Here is a 15,587-nt window from a genome sequence, read left to right as displayed (position 1 = left end):
ATAAACGCAAAATACTTCTTTGTAGCAATACAGTATTCACAATAAATGTTCAGAATTGCGACCACCAGCAGTAATACATGCTTGGTAACGTCGCAGAAGGGATTGACGAACATTTTGAAAAACGATAGGCATTTCGCACATGCTTGCAGGCGCAATAGATAGTCGTGCAACGAGGTCCTGCAGTGAGCCAACGGGAGTCTCATAAATGACGCTCTTCAGATGACCCCATAAAAAATCCAAGCTGGATAAATCTGGCTAACGGGGTGGCCATCGAATGGGTACACCACGGCCAATCCATCGGCCCAGAAATGCCCCATCCAAGTAATTGCGGACCCGCACGTGGTTCTTGCAAATGGAGCAAATGTACCATCATGCTGGACCCACAAGCGACCACGAACGGCAGCCGGAACATCCTGCAGCAATTCCGGTAGCACCTCTTGCAGAAAAATATGATAACATAAGCCATTTGTACGTGCCGGTAAGAGGTATGGGCCTATGAGGTAGTCGTTAACAATACCCGCCCACACATTCAAGGAGAAGCGGTTTGGAGTGCATGTGGACGTGTGCCGAGTGGATTATGAGTTGCCCACCCGGTGCATGTTGTGGGTATTGAAGATGCCGTCCTGTAAGAAAGTTGCCTCGTCCGTGAATAGCACATCCGATGGGAAATCCGTCTGCGCCGCACACTGCTGCAAGAACCAATGACAGAAATGAACTCTAAGAGTCTCTTGCAAGGTTTGGACTCTCTGCAAATGGTATGGATGCAAACCATTTTCCTACAGTACTCTCCAAACTGTGTCCGCCGATAACATTGCGGCAAAAACATCGCGGACGAAAACGTCGCGGAGAAAACAACACAAGGCGAAAACGTCGTCCTATAAAACATCGTGGGAGAAAACATCGCAGTTATAAAACATCGTAGTACAAAACATCGTCGTCGAAAATAAAGCGATTGAAAAACTTCGCAGTTTAAATACATCATCGTCGAAAATATCGTGGTAAAAAATAAAGTATTCACAAATCATCGCATGACGATAACATCGCAGACATGCTTTTTTCAGGTTTTAATAATTGTAAATGGATATTCCCATAATGGTTTGTGAGCCCAAGATGTAAAGAAGGATAATTTTTACTTTCACATTTTTTATTAACTAATAAATTTTTGCTGAAAAAGTAAGAAGGAAATTTAAGCACAGAAAATTAAATGCAACTTATAGATTATACTTTTCATGAAAAATTACCAGTAAATACTTTATAAAAAATGATTTATTAATGGCCTTTGTTAGTTAACTATGTCGGTTTAAAATTCTATTAAGTGCTATAAGTTGCATTAATTTTCTATGCTTAAGTTTCCTTCTTATTTTTTCAGCAAAAATTTACTAGTTAATAAAAAATATGAAAGTAAAAATTATCCTTCTTTCCATCTCGCACTCGCAAATCATTATTGGAATATCCATTTACAGTTATTAAAGCCTGAAAAAAGCATGTCTGCGATGCTATCGTCATGCGATAATTTGTAGATACTTTATTTTTTACCACGATATTTTCGACGACGATGTTTTGTATCACGACATTTTCGCCTTGCTTCGTTTTCTCCCCGACGTTTTCGTCCGCGATGTTTTCGGTTGTAACCCCTGGTGATCGGGTAGCTTGAAGCTCACAAACCACTAGTACGTTCTGACTTTGATATCGAAACGGCCTTGTCTGGATGGCTCTTTCGAGATTTTTTTCCATTCCAACATATACACGAAATAGCTTCTCATACAGACCTTTCAAGCAGGCAACTCTCTTCTTTTGCTCTAGTGTGTTTTGCCCCAATTAGTCTAATTCACTCTTATTTTGGCATTCCATGCTGTCGTTCCTGCATCATTAAATGTTAGTGTTTGTTCAGTTTACTACATTTATATGAAACATTGATAAATCAATACAGCAATCATGCACTGAATATATTACAATCACACATTAAGTTCATTTATAAGAAAGCGGCATATATATATATATATGAAGATAGACTTCTAAGTAAGCTATCTTTTATATGAAATAAATGCCAAATCATGTTAAATAGTATATGATGCGTTTTTAAAGTTGCAAGAGGAGAAAGCAAATAAAAATCTTTTATTTACTTTTTTATTTGACGGTAAGTTTTTTTTTATTTAGAAGGACACTTGAATTTAAAATTAACCTCTTAATAAAAATACTTGATCACATATTATTAAATTTAATTTTAAAGAATGCCGATACGTATCCCTATTATATCTAAAATTCTTTTTAACTATTCTGTTTTATCTTGGCATTACATTAAAATTTACATAACTGAACAGTTATCTTGCCCTGGTGCTATATTATTAACTAGCCGCTACGCGACCAGCTCTCGTCTGGCTTTTAAATGCACCAGAAAAATGATTAAAGCATTAAAACTAACATTAAATTTAAGAACTGCACAGAATTTTATTCTGCAGAACAAATTTAAAAACAAAATTCAATAAAAATGTATTACATATTAAAAAATGCAATGAAATAAGCAATACCCCTTAATACAAATATTAACTATCTTAATAAATAAATTAACCAACTTCTCGTTGCCTTCTCCCGACAAACGTCTTGTAGAGAAACATTAAATTAAAAAACTGCAGAGAATTATCGCCCTCATTTTTCCAAGTGGCAACAGTGCTGATATCAGCAACAGTGGCACGTAGCCATATAATGAGAGAGAGTTATCGATTTGATGTAATTTCATCAAAAGACATAAAATCATTCGAATTTTGGAAAACTCGCTTCGAGGTACACTGGCTCTTGTCTAGATACACCATATGTACCAAATTTTGTAGCCCTGGGTCAATTAGCTTACGCGCAGCACGAACGAAAAACACACACACACAAACAGACTCTTCCTTTTATATATATATAGGTTGTAGCGTTGCGCGCCTCCAACTTGCACGCAACCAAGAGGTGACTGTGAAAACTGGATAAAAGACAGAGTCTTGTTAAGGGTTTAAGTCCCTTTTTATTCAACGTAATAAATTACAAGTGCGTGCTCTTGACGCTCACAAACTGCGCCAACTCGGCGGTCAAATAAAAATAATAACCTGAAAAGAAACTAAAGACAAGACTCTAACTACGAGGCTCTCTAAAAGTAACTAACTCACCGCGTTTTACAATACCGCTGCTAATTCAGCAAACTTGAAGATCACGTTGAACGATTAACAATACTTCCAGGCAAGCACACAGGCCGAAACGCGGGGTTCTTCAATTTCTGGCCAACTACCTCCGCGCTCGTGAAGTAAGAATATCACTCCTCGAACTCAATTCCTTTCTATTTAAATCAGAATACTTCCGCTGATAATTTGAATCCTTGCGCGTTCTACTAAAATTTACATACTCTGGCATTGGCAGTTCCAGGGGAAAGTAAGGCTTGACAGGAAAGATAGTTTAAACTTAAAATAAATGTTAGTTAAAATAAATATAAACCCTACAAGGTAACTAAAAGTGGATCATAAAAAGGAGAATGCTGGTTAAAAGTTTTAAAGTTATTATACCAATAAAATGTTTTTGGTATTCCAAGCTTTCGCCCCGACATAGTGTCTTGAAATTCGGAGAACTTTTTTTTTTTTTTTTTTTTTTTTTTTTTTCAGTCTTATATTCTCTTATTCAGAGTACTTCTGTTTCTTATAACGTATTTTTCTTTGTATAGTTAATTAATTAAGTATTTATTTAAGTTTAAATATATGGAGCATTTTCAAATGAACTACTAACAAAACAGAGATTACAAAGAGTCATCTACTACACAGTGACAAGCTACACAAAGAGACAGAAAGAAAAAAGAAATGCGTTCTCATGGTTGAAAACGCAGAACTTAGAATGCGTAAAGGTTTAAACATTAATTGATACGTAGTTGCTATTCTGTTACGTATACTTTTCAAATTATAGAGCTACTTCATTAAGATATCTTACGAAGCTACTTCATTAAGATATTTTATGCATTACTGTCTCTAAAATAATAATTAAATCCAATACAAGTAACGCAGATTTTAATAGCACTTCCATTCTTTGAAAGAATGCTTGCACGTTTTTGTGATTTTTCAAATATCGAATTGTTAACAACTGCATTTTCAAGCTCAAAATTTTTATTTGCACTTTCAATTTATTTTCAAACATTTAAAATATCATTGTTAAAAATATTTGCATTTTTGAAGTTGTGTACTCAGATATTTTGTAATAAACTCTTACAGGCGTGAGTGCAAGTATTACATCGGCTGAAATTCAAAATCCTTAGTAAAGGTCCGTGCAATGAGTATGACTGCTTAAGTATCTTCATATCTATGCATACAGGAATCACACATAACATAATGGAAAAAGTATTTTAATATCGTGATTGCATTTCTATCGATTTATTTACAGCAAGGCTATATTATAAGAGTTTATTAACATTTTAAGTTAATACCATACATTTTAATAAGGAATCCTTGGCCCTGAAAAACGTCTTTTCGTCATAACAGGATTTTGCGAAAATAACTGAAATAAAATCACAGCTTCATGTGACTTCAGTACAGACGTTTGAAAGGAGAAAGCTCCTATTGAGAAAATTACTACTCGATAACGTTTAAGGTTCCGATGTTTATTCATTTTTATAGTGACCATTCTCATCGTGATTCTCTTATCCCTTTCAAAGTTTTCAGCTTAAAGGCAAAAATTAATTCTCTTCTAAATCCTTTTTATTCAACAGTTGCACGAGTTATCCAAAAAACAAAATCTGCAGTTATGAAAGAATGTCACTTTACGGGAAAAGTGGAAAATTCTAAAGTACGTAAAAAGGTTTTCGACAATTATAGATCTAAAAAAATTAGTTGCAAGGAAAATAAAGTCTTCCAGATTGATTATGTGCAACAGTGGTTACAAAATGGGGGCTCGCGGACCTCATGAGGCTCTGAAACAATTTTATGTCGCCGATGAAGTTATTTCTATTATGTATTTGTTGTAAATATGGTGCTGCGAATATTTCAGTATTTTAGTCATTTGAAGTCCGAGCTTACATTATTTTCATTTTCATTAAAAACGAACACTAATAACTGACAAGAAAATCTATAAATTGAGCTAAATAATTTACAATGTGATCTATATTTTACTCAAAGATTTGAAGATACGTATTTTCTTAACTTTCCTTCGTTCATAAATAATTGAGTTCAGGTACGAAATTTTGCCCCAATAAAATCGCTTTGTTTTGAAATACATTTATATGTCAACAGCGTTTTCTCACAGTTAAAATTTAATAAGTGAAGAACCCGATTGACAGATGAGCGTTTGCAATCCATGATGAAGACCATTTCTAGGAATTTCTCTCCTATGCTACAAATTTTATCAGAATCGATACGCCATCAAGAGTCAAGCTTTATTACGAAATAAAGAAAGTTATAATTATTTACATAAAGTATATATATTTTTATTAATAAGTCGAAGAAAGATTTAATAAGTAAGAGAAGCAGACTAGGTTGTTATGATTTATTTTCAAATTTTATACCACTCAGTAAATTTTCTCTGAAAACTTAGGAAGTTTCATTAATTTGTTTATTTTTAATTTAAATTAAAATAAATTATTTAATGATTAATCAAGTATGTTAGAATTACTTGAAAGAAATATCAGTATGAGAATTTCATATTTATCTGGCAATGGATTTGAATTACAATAAATATCCAACAAAAATGCCTTACAAGCACCAAACTTTAAATCTGAGATAGAAAATAAATATAATTTTGAGTTTTTTGCCTTTGCGATATTATTATTGTTTTTGTTTATGTATGTTTTGATCAATATTTAGTAAGCAAAATTTGCTATTTATTTAAAATACTTCTTATTTTGTTAATAAAGTTTTTCATTTTGTTTTCTAAAAAACATCTGGCTCATCAGCTGTTTTCAGATTGTGCAGTTAGCCAGTCTTCAATTTTAGTTTGAAATTACTGCTATACAAGACGCACCTTTGTCTACTCTAAAATCATGTCAAAAGAGAATTATATATATATGGAATAAATAACTTATATCTTAGTATCTCTAAAATCCATGAAACTTTATCATATGATGGGCAATAACTTCAAAAATAATTAACTAATTATTTCCAGAATACAATATCACCGAGTAGAATTATGGGCAGTTGTTGGCTCCAGAAATTTCACCCAAATCTTGCCATCAAGCATGATTCGTCGTTATAGGTTTTTTATTCGATACAAAAGAAACGATGATGCTTTCTCTTGGCGTTAAAAACTTTTGTAAAATATTAGTTAAATGCAAAAGCTGTTCATTCGAAATTTCATCCTACGGTTTCTATTCTCCTCTAATTCAAACAAGTGACCATTTAATTTGAAACTGTATTAAAGGCAGCATGTACAAGAATGACCGAAATGTCCTTGAAGCAATTATTAATGAAGCAATATCCATAAGCAATTATGAGAGTTAGTAAATCTGTAAATTCTGAGGTAATAAAAGGTATAATTACAAAGTTCAAAACCTCATTTATACCGTTATAACTGCAGTAAATAAATATTTTGAAAACTATAAGCTTTAAAATTCTTCCATTTTTTTAACTAATTAAAATGCATTTGATTTATTTATCATATTATAAGGTATTTTTTCCCTGCTTTCTGCATGCCTTCGTGGTGTAACGGTAGAACACTCGGCGAGTATTCGAGAAGTTCAGGTTCGAGTTCCGGTGAGGGCATTGCTTATTTTACATGTCTCCTGCTTCAAAAAGTCCTAATCTCTACAATATGTAATTTTTAAATAGTTCTCCTAAACTTTTCATCATAATATATCGGCTACCTTATAAATACAAACTTATATGCATGTGTATTGACTTGTTCCTTCAGACGCATGTGCTTGTTTACATATGCAAACCTAATACGTCTAAATATGCCTACATCTGTCTTAAATCATTCCTCGTTGATTTTCTTTGGAATTCCCCGACTTTGGGGTAATCAAAATCCAAAGTCATATTGTAGAGACATTAGGTATTTTTGAAAGCAGGCAAGATGAAAAATTAGCAGCCGCCTTCGGCGGGAATCGGACCACGGACCACTGGAATACCGGCCCAGTGTGCAGAATCACTACACCACAAAGACACACTAGGAAAGTGGGAGATATACCTTATATACTTCCCTTTTTAAAGGGCGACTGGGGTTTTTAGGGGACCCAATCGCCAAATCCTGGGTATGGAGAGTCATCATCCACAGCCCTTTTAGTTCGGGCGCCACTGATTTTAAAAGGTATTTTTAAAATCAGGCAAGATGAAAAATTAGCAACCGCCTTTGCCAGGAATCGGACCACGGATCTCTGGAATACCGGCTCAGCGTTCTGAATCACTACACCACGAAGGCACGCTAGGAAAGCGGGAGATATACTTTATAATATAGGTTGGTGACATGTAGCTAACCATCTCTCTTCATTCAGTAATTAAATGACTACCTCATAAGATGGAATTTTATCACTGAAGTTACTGCAAGGTACAGAAAACTAATCGAACTAGCTTGCACCGAAGTGAACTGACGATTATCTGGACTAAGACTCTTCAACACATGTAAAATAGACTTCTGATATCAACCCGAATAATGCCGGAGACGAAATCCATATTTAACCCCAAATCCCGGCTAATCTGATAGCAGTTAAACAAACCCAGGAAAAAGTAATGTCCCATGTTATAACTAACAGAAAAAACCTTTAATCTGGAGAATAAATTCTTGTGGTTATGTAAATTAAATAAGCATTCGAAACAACAATACACTTCAAAACAGAAGAATAATCAAGACAGAACAGAAGCACCCCAAAGTAATGCATAAAATTAGGCAAAGCAAGAACCTTCTGTTTGGAGTAGATTTTAACAAAACCTCTATCGATTTCGAGGTACAGGTCCCTCTTCATCCGAAGCAATGGAGTTCTGTAACGGAGAACGGAGCCACAGCCGTTTACTCCTCGTTACAGATTTACCTGTTCGTTCTTGAGTTCGATAGAGTCTACAGCAAACACAACCCTGTTTTGTTGCTTTGCCTAATTGTAAGAAAGAACAATATTTTTGTATACATTACCCTTGTTTATTGATAGGAATCAGTAGAAAGAGACAGGGTTAATGCTTGTACACTAAATTTATTTTGATAATTTAGCAATTCATTTTTAATGGATATTTTAAAAATGTATGTATATATTTCAGATTATGTACATTAAATTACCTATTGTTGTAGATAAAAACAATTCCTGAGCTTTTTTATTATTATATATATTTTATTATTATATATATATATATTATTATATATATTTTTTATTATTATATATATATATTTTTATTATTATATATATTTTATTATTATTATATATATTTTTATTATATATATATATATATATTATTATATATATATTTATTATATATATATTTATTATATATATATATATATATATATTATATATATATTTATTATTATATATATATATTATTTTTATTATTATATGTTATATTACCTATTATCCTTTTTGATATTACCCTGCTATCACTACGATTATCGCATGCATTTTCTTCTCCTTGTGGTATTCCCGACGAAATTTACTTTATTCTGATGGTTTATGATAGTAATATTTCCATCATCCAGCAGAGAACACAATATTTTTTAGAAAAGATCCGACTAATCCGCCGAGTTAATCTGACCCCGGTTAAACAGGAGTTTATATTAATGGCGTTTCTGAACTTCAGATCTATCTCATTGTTAAATGCACTGACAAGGAAGCAGTTCTCTATAAATCTTCACAGCATATAGAACTGTTCTCTAGAATATTTTAATTTAATTTCAATATGGTGCAATGGAAAATTAAGATCAACCTTAAACAAAGAAATTTTATGCTATTCAGAAGAACAAAGACTAGGAGAATCAGCAACACTGATTCGTGTTATCCCAATAATAAATACTTGCAAAGTATCTTAATATCTCATATCTCTTCTTTACTCAAGACTTTATTATCTGAGCATATTATATGTACTGCTCATAAACCTAATAGATTTTTTATGAGCATGTCCATTTGTTATAACAATTATATCTGAAATACATACTCCAACATTTGAATTTAAAATTAAGTAATAAAGCAATCTAGTTATAAAGTTCTGCTATGTCAAATGTAACTCCATTACTAAAAAAATATAAGATGTTCAGGTGTCAACAGTCAAATGTAACTCCATTACTAAAAAACATTTAAGATATTCAGGTGTATTTCTGATGCCACTTCTTCCAAGAGTGATTCTATCAAACAAAATAACTACTTGTTAACGACATTGACAAACTATTACTTTCAAGTGGCATTAAATCCCTCCATAAAGATGTTTACTTCTTTAATTGAGAAACTAAGTCTCTTACTGAATGTGATGCCAAAGATAGAAAACCAACAACATTTGTTCGTTGTCGGTTTTTCCTGCACATTGGCGGTCAAATGTATTTTTTCATTTGGATTTCCATACATATTGTTATCACTGTTCTAAAATTTATAGCTCTTAGACTAATGATTTATACACACAATTGATTTAAAACTAACAGAAAACGCAGGCGATGTTATTACTATTTATCTTAGACTAAATTTTATTTCCTGAAAAATGATAACGTTTAAATATACGAGTAATAACATATCATTTATTAATTTGGAAACAAGAGGAATATTTTCAATATTTCAAACATTCTGTTCACAAAAATGATAATTTTGATATTGTGATACATATTTTTCTCAGAAAAAGTATTTTAAAAATTGGATAAAATTGGATAAGTAGCAAATATGCAGTTAAAAATTGGATAAATAGCAAATATGCTTCTCAGAAGAAAAGTACAATATATCACTAAAATGTTTTATGTGTGTTTGCTTAAAATGAATGAAGTAACTTCTGTCTGGGTGATTGTCTTAAAGAACAAATTTTTGTCTAAGCGGAATAAATTAATTACTTAAGTAATTAAAACTAAACTTTAGATTAATGTTTATTTCTAGAGAAACTTTTATGCATTTCCAAAGAATTTGACACATGCTTCTGCTCTTGAAGAAATAAAACTTCTTAAAGAGAGTCACACGAAATTCTGTCGAATGTGAATAAAACGTTTATTTTTGCATTTATTCATTTATTTATATATTTTTGCTAAAACTAAAATCAACCTAAAGTTGAATTTTGTCTAATTTAAAATTTAAGTTGGTATTGTCTTAATTTACTATATTACTTGTTATCCTATATGAAGTTAACTATTAAAATTACAGGAAGAAAAACATTTATATTTAGTTTATATATAAGTCTATGGGTAACGTATATATAACGTATAAACTCGATGTTTGGGCAAATAACATTTAAAGGCAATCAAGTATTCCTAATTCCATTGTAGTAATTAAAAGAATGGGGAAGTTTTAATCATCATCCTAATTACGTACGGCTAGTTTTTCAAATTGTAAACACAAATAAACTTGCCAAATATCCTAAGAGAAAAGTGTTAATATTTCTAAAGTAAAAACTCAGTTTAAAATATCCGAACCAAAAATCATTTCTTCATTTTCAAATCTTTTATCGTTTTTTTTTTTTTTTTTTAATCAGCATTAAGCAGTAACTGAAAAGATCACTGTTAAGAACTAAACTAATACATTAGAATGCGGGAGTCAGGTATTTTATAACAAAATTTTGTTGATTGGTTTGCTTTGGTTTCTTCCTTTATGAGCCCGCGTTACCCCTCTTCCCCACATCTTAAATAAGAATTAAATCTTTTTAATTATTTCTTTCTTTCTTAATGCAGAAAAAGGCAAGATAAGTAATTTTCTTTTCCATTCTCAACGTCTTTCCGCTACGTCGTATTAAATTTAAGCTATTCTAAAATTTTTATAAAATTGAAGCCCATAATGGTTTCTATTAAAAGAAACAAAAAGAAATTTCTGACAAATTCTGGCATTTTTTTTTCCTCCTCAAACTTGAACTTTTTCTTCGACATCAGGGCCCACCAGCGGCCGAGCGGTAAAGTCGCTGAACACTGGTAGTTCGGTCCGAGGTTTGAATCCCGCGAACGGGCTGTCTGCATGGGTGTTTTCGTGGTTTTCCCCATGTGTAACGTGTATACAGTTTCCCTTAGAAAGTCCTCCACGAAAGGCATCCCTCCTCTCAGGCAGATAGCCCTAGTGTGCTTTGCCATAATTAAATACACCAATCTTCGACATCAAATTCTTTTCATAGAAAATCTGGCTTCCTAAGGATTTTTTTTTCATTCCACATTCTTAAATGACGACTAATTACTTCCATTGAGGAAATCTTTAAAGAAAGCCTGTCTTTTAAAATTTGAAATTTTCTGTAAGATTCACAGGAAGAAATAAATCCATCAGAAACTTTTGATCTGAAAAACAATGAAGTTCAGTTATGTCACTTGAAAACATAATTTGTTATTCCTTTTTAATTCCTTATGTGTTATTATAGGATGTTTCATTCTTAGGTATAATGTATTCTTCTATATCTAGAACGAATATGTAGCTAGAAAAATAAATATTGGCCTTTTCACACTTATGCACGATTTCTTCCTTCAAAAACGCCTAAAATGTTTTCCTCATACGTTACTTAACTGAAAAGTAGTTTCCCTTAGAAAATCTTCTTCAGAAGCTCCCTCCTGAATAGTTTTATTGTAAGTAAGTGCCCGATATAACCTTGGTTTCGGTTTCTTCTCACGCCACCACCCTCGTACCATTTTGCCAATTCATTTTTTAGTTTTAAAATAATCTTTCATTTCATAAAATTTACAATTTTTATTATTTTTAAATAAATTTTTCTTTATTAAAATTATGTTCTTTTTCCTTAGTTTTAGATTTAACGCCGACTATAAGAAGGACATTTTTCTCTTAGATGAAATAAGATCGTTTTAATATTGGTTCCATCCTATAGGATAATTACCTTACTTATACCTTACTTTGGAAGATTATTTGTATCTAATTTATGATTCAAATTTCATAATTTTTCTAAAATTATTTTCCAGTCCTCTTATTTTTTCTTAGTGCAAGAGCACATCCGTTAAGTTTTATCACCACCAAAGACTTCTAAGTTGATTAAGTTGACACTAAATTTCTCCACACATTGGTTGCTATAAGGCAGTTACCTCAAAGAAAATCTTCCTCTTGATTTGGTTTATTATTAATAATTTCCTAATATATTCTCTGTTTTAAATTTCTTTTTCCTTCGTTCCTCCATATTATTTTGCTAATTGACAGCTGTAACTTTTTAAATGGCTGTAAATACTCGCAGTTGCATTCGTGTTAATTATGCCTATATAACTGAAATCCATTTATTTAATATTTAGAAGATTAAATTTTTTAAATGGAATTTAATCAAACAAGGTCGTATAGTTTCGGGCTAATAAAATAAATAATAACCAATTTTACGGATCGCTATAGAGCCAAAAATAGAATGCAGCTGAAGAGCAGTGTATCTGTTGCTACTAAGAGACTCGGGAATGCTTTTTTCTCTTGAATTAGATGAACCTAAAGCATCACCGTCAAAATTAATATAATTTTATATAAAATCTGCAAAAGCCTAATTTTACATAAAAGATTCCAGTTATGTTTATTAATTAAATTGCAAAACTTCAGACTTTGAGATACTAATATATTGAAACAAAACCTCAAAATAACAAATATTTAATGCACCTTGGAGAGAGAAATTAAGAAAACCACTAATACAGTTTTGAAAAAAGTTTTACATTTCCTGTGATCCAAGAATATCCAAAGAATGCAAATATTCAGTTTACATGACCCTGAAAAGTAGAACACCTGTATTTTGTGGAAATTTGTATATTTGTAAAAAAAAAAAAAAAAAAAAAAAAAAAACTTTTAAAGACCAAATAGGTAACTTTTAATAAAGGGAACATTCATGAGATTTTCTATTTATTTCATTTGGAAATCCATTTACTGTTCGAGAAAGAAGTCCAATTAAGTCCTCAGACTTTCAACCGTAAGCGATTCTCGATCAGAAATATATTAATCATAAATGAAAATAAAAAATGCTCTTGCCAATTAAATGCTCTTGCCAATTAATTAAAATGCTTAATAATTAGCCTAACACGTGTTTAATTAAGCGCAAAGGAATTTTTCCCTTTGATTTTTAAATAGCCAGGTAGCCAGGAAGAAGCTCCTAATATTGGGTGTAATACACTGCAGTTGAAAAAAAAAATGAATGTGCACGCAGTATGGGCAGTCATTGTGTAAATTAGCCGCTTATGCAAAGAAGAGTTTCATACAAGATTCAGGATTAGAATATAACAGAGAAATATTAGTGGATAAAATACTAGAAGCAGAACTGAAGACCTATGTTCGTCCAAAGTGTTGTTGTTGTCGTTATACTGTGCTGTTTAGTTTTCTAAGCGTTATTTTAATTTTTGAGCATTTCCTGAATTCTCTGATTTCCCCTAGCATTTTCTAGCCAGGAGGCAAATTAAATAGATGAACGAGAGTATTTAAACTGTTGAAACGAAAAGGTTAGACAGAGCGTGATTTCACTAGTGAAGTACACATTTGCTATTTTGTCCCCCAGCTGTTAATTTTTGCAGCGGCTATGCATTCTGGCCAGTTAGTATACCGCCAATGTAAGTGTCTGTGTCAGCCTGTTAGATTTAATTGAATTGTGTAGTTTAGAACTACCTCCTTTAACATTTATTGTTATCGTTTAAGTTCTCAACGCAAATAGATGGTGCTTTTGTGAAAGCCCGTAAATCCGAGCCTTCGGTTATACAGTTTGTGATAAACAAAGGGGCTTTTACACCCTTTCCCTGTTGTGTTCATCTTCATGCCTGTGCAAAAAGTCGTCAAGTACGAACTTTAAGTAGATCTAGTAGCTTTCATGCTTTCAAAACACACTAGATATGGCCACATTGTTACTGATCCTAACTGGTCAGCCGTTAGGCTAGACCAGATTCATGAATCCAAGAAGAGTCATTAAATCCAAAACGAAGGTAGGTCTTTTCAATAGGTCCTCCTTTTCAAGTTCCAAACAAGTGAGATGTTCAAGAGCGAAATGATGAGTATTACATTTCCTGCAGATCATCAAAAGTTCATCAGATACACAAATCTTCTGTTGCACTATTAGTAAACTTTTAAGTGCAGTGACTCTTGCATCAGAAAAATAGCGCCAAAATAAGCAGTTGCTACTCTTGGAAAGTACGGATGATGAGTTCATTAAGCACTTGCAGAAATAAAACGTTTCCACAACATATATTCTTACAAAATACTAATAGAAAATAATTTTTTTTCTTCTCTTTCCGAAAATTAATTTTGCTTTTTTCAGAACAGTTCAATATTACACTTTAATTTACAAACACTGTAACAGCTTTAAATTTGAGAAATATTATTTCCTTATCATCAGCCTTAGAATAAGTTTTAAGAATAAAAGCGTCAAAATAAATTTAAATGTAGTAAAATAATAACACAAGCATAAAATTCTTTAAATTAGAACAACTAAAAATAATTAATGTTGTCAAATTCACTGTATATAAAATGTCTTTAATGATAATTTCTAAATATCAGTTTCATAATTTTTAAAGCATTTCTAAAAATTTTTTTAAATACCCATTTTAGCTAAAAAAAACTATTTGACACGAAAAGATTGCTTGTTTATCTTCATTTGATTTTTATTTACATTTAGCTTATATGAAAGAACTTTAGTTTAAATTACAATAAATGCTTATTCAGCTTAGTACCTCATTTTTTAAATTTAAAAACATAACATTTGAAGATCTCATAAGAGTACCTTATCTACAAAATCAGCAGCGTAAAATAACTAAAAAAATACTTTAAAAAGTTTTTTTCAGTAAATTAAATTTAATTATGTATTTTACTAACTTTAGCTCACTTTTATGTCACTTCTCCTGAAATCTCCAACCACGTAAGTAAATTTTTAATAAATTCCAGCAAATTCAATATATTGAAACAGAAAAGAATCTAGTTTGACTAAAACCGAAGTAGTTTGTTCACTTGCACTCGAAAATCACTAGTGAGATTTCTTTGACTGTAAAGCAATAATTTTTAAAGAAAAAACTTACCTCCTCCATTCTTATAACAGAGGTAAGGAAATCTCCAGACGTTTCCGAGTCCAATGGCATAGCCGACGCATGACATAATAAAGTCCAGTTTTCCAACCCAGTTGCCGCGTTCGGGCAGGTCATCATCGGGAGCCATTTCTGCAGCGGGTCCCGAACCCTCTCCCCCGTTGGCCGGAAAACTATTCAACTCGTGGCTCTTCTTGTCGGCCATGCCGGAAAGTTGAACGGAAGGGCGCGCGGCACGGATCACACTCGAGCATTCACTGAGCAATGCAAACTATCATCCCTTCAGCATCATCCGTTTCGTCATGTGATGCGCTGCCAACTGTTGCTTCCCCTTTCGTCGCTCCACCTTCTCTCGTTCCGATCCTTCCCACCTCTCTCCTCACCAGGCGCCGAAGAACGCTCTTCGCGGATAAACATCTTCGTGAATGTCCTTCTTCTGTTGTTAAAGCGACAAAATCGTAGAATGTTTTTATACGGCTTCCAAAAATTAGGAAAGATGAACATTCCAACTTGAATTCCTGGCAGTCGGA

The 15,587-nt window shown here is 32.3% G+C and overlaps 1 protein-coding gene across 1 annotated transcript in view; it reads right to left on the bottom strand.

Annotated features, from left to right (window-relative positions):
• Gat (sodium- and chloride-dependent GABA transporter) overlaps positions 1-15,358 on the bottom strand; it is a 178,358-nt gene extending 163,000 nt beyond the window's left edge. Inside the window, exon 1 of the mRNA XM_035370180.2 lies at positions 15,052-15,358. Coding sequence (XP_035226071.1) covers positions 15,052-15,262 — 211 coding nt within the window. The 5' untranslated portion in view covers positions 15,263-15,358. The remainder of the gene's footprint in view (positions 1-15,051) is intronic.
• Positions 15,359-15,587: the final 229 nt, after the last annotated feature.

The sequence above is a fragment of the Stegodyphus dumicola genome, chromosome X1, assembly GCF_044657685.1.
Source record: "Stegodyphus dumicola isolate Sdum_Otavi_A_Nest chromosome X1, ASM4465768v1".
Lineage (NCBI taxonomy): Eukaryota > Metazoa > Arthropoda > Arachnida > Araneae > Eresidae > Stegodyphus > Stegodyphus dumicola.
This window is presented reverse-complemented; position numbering and strand designations above follow the sequence as displayed.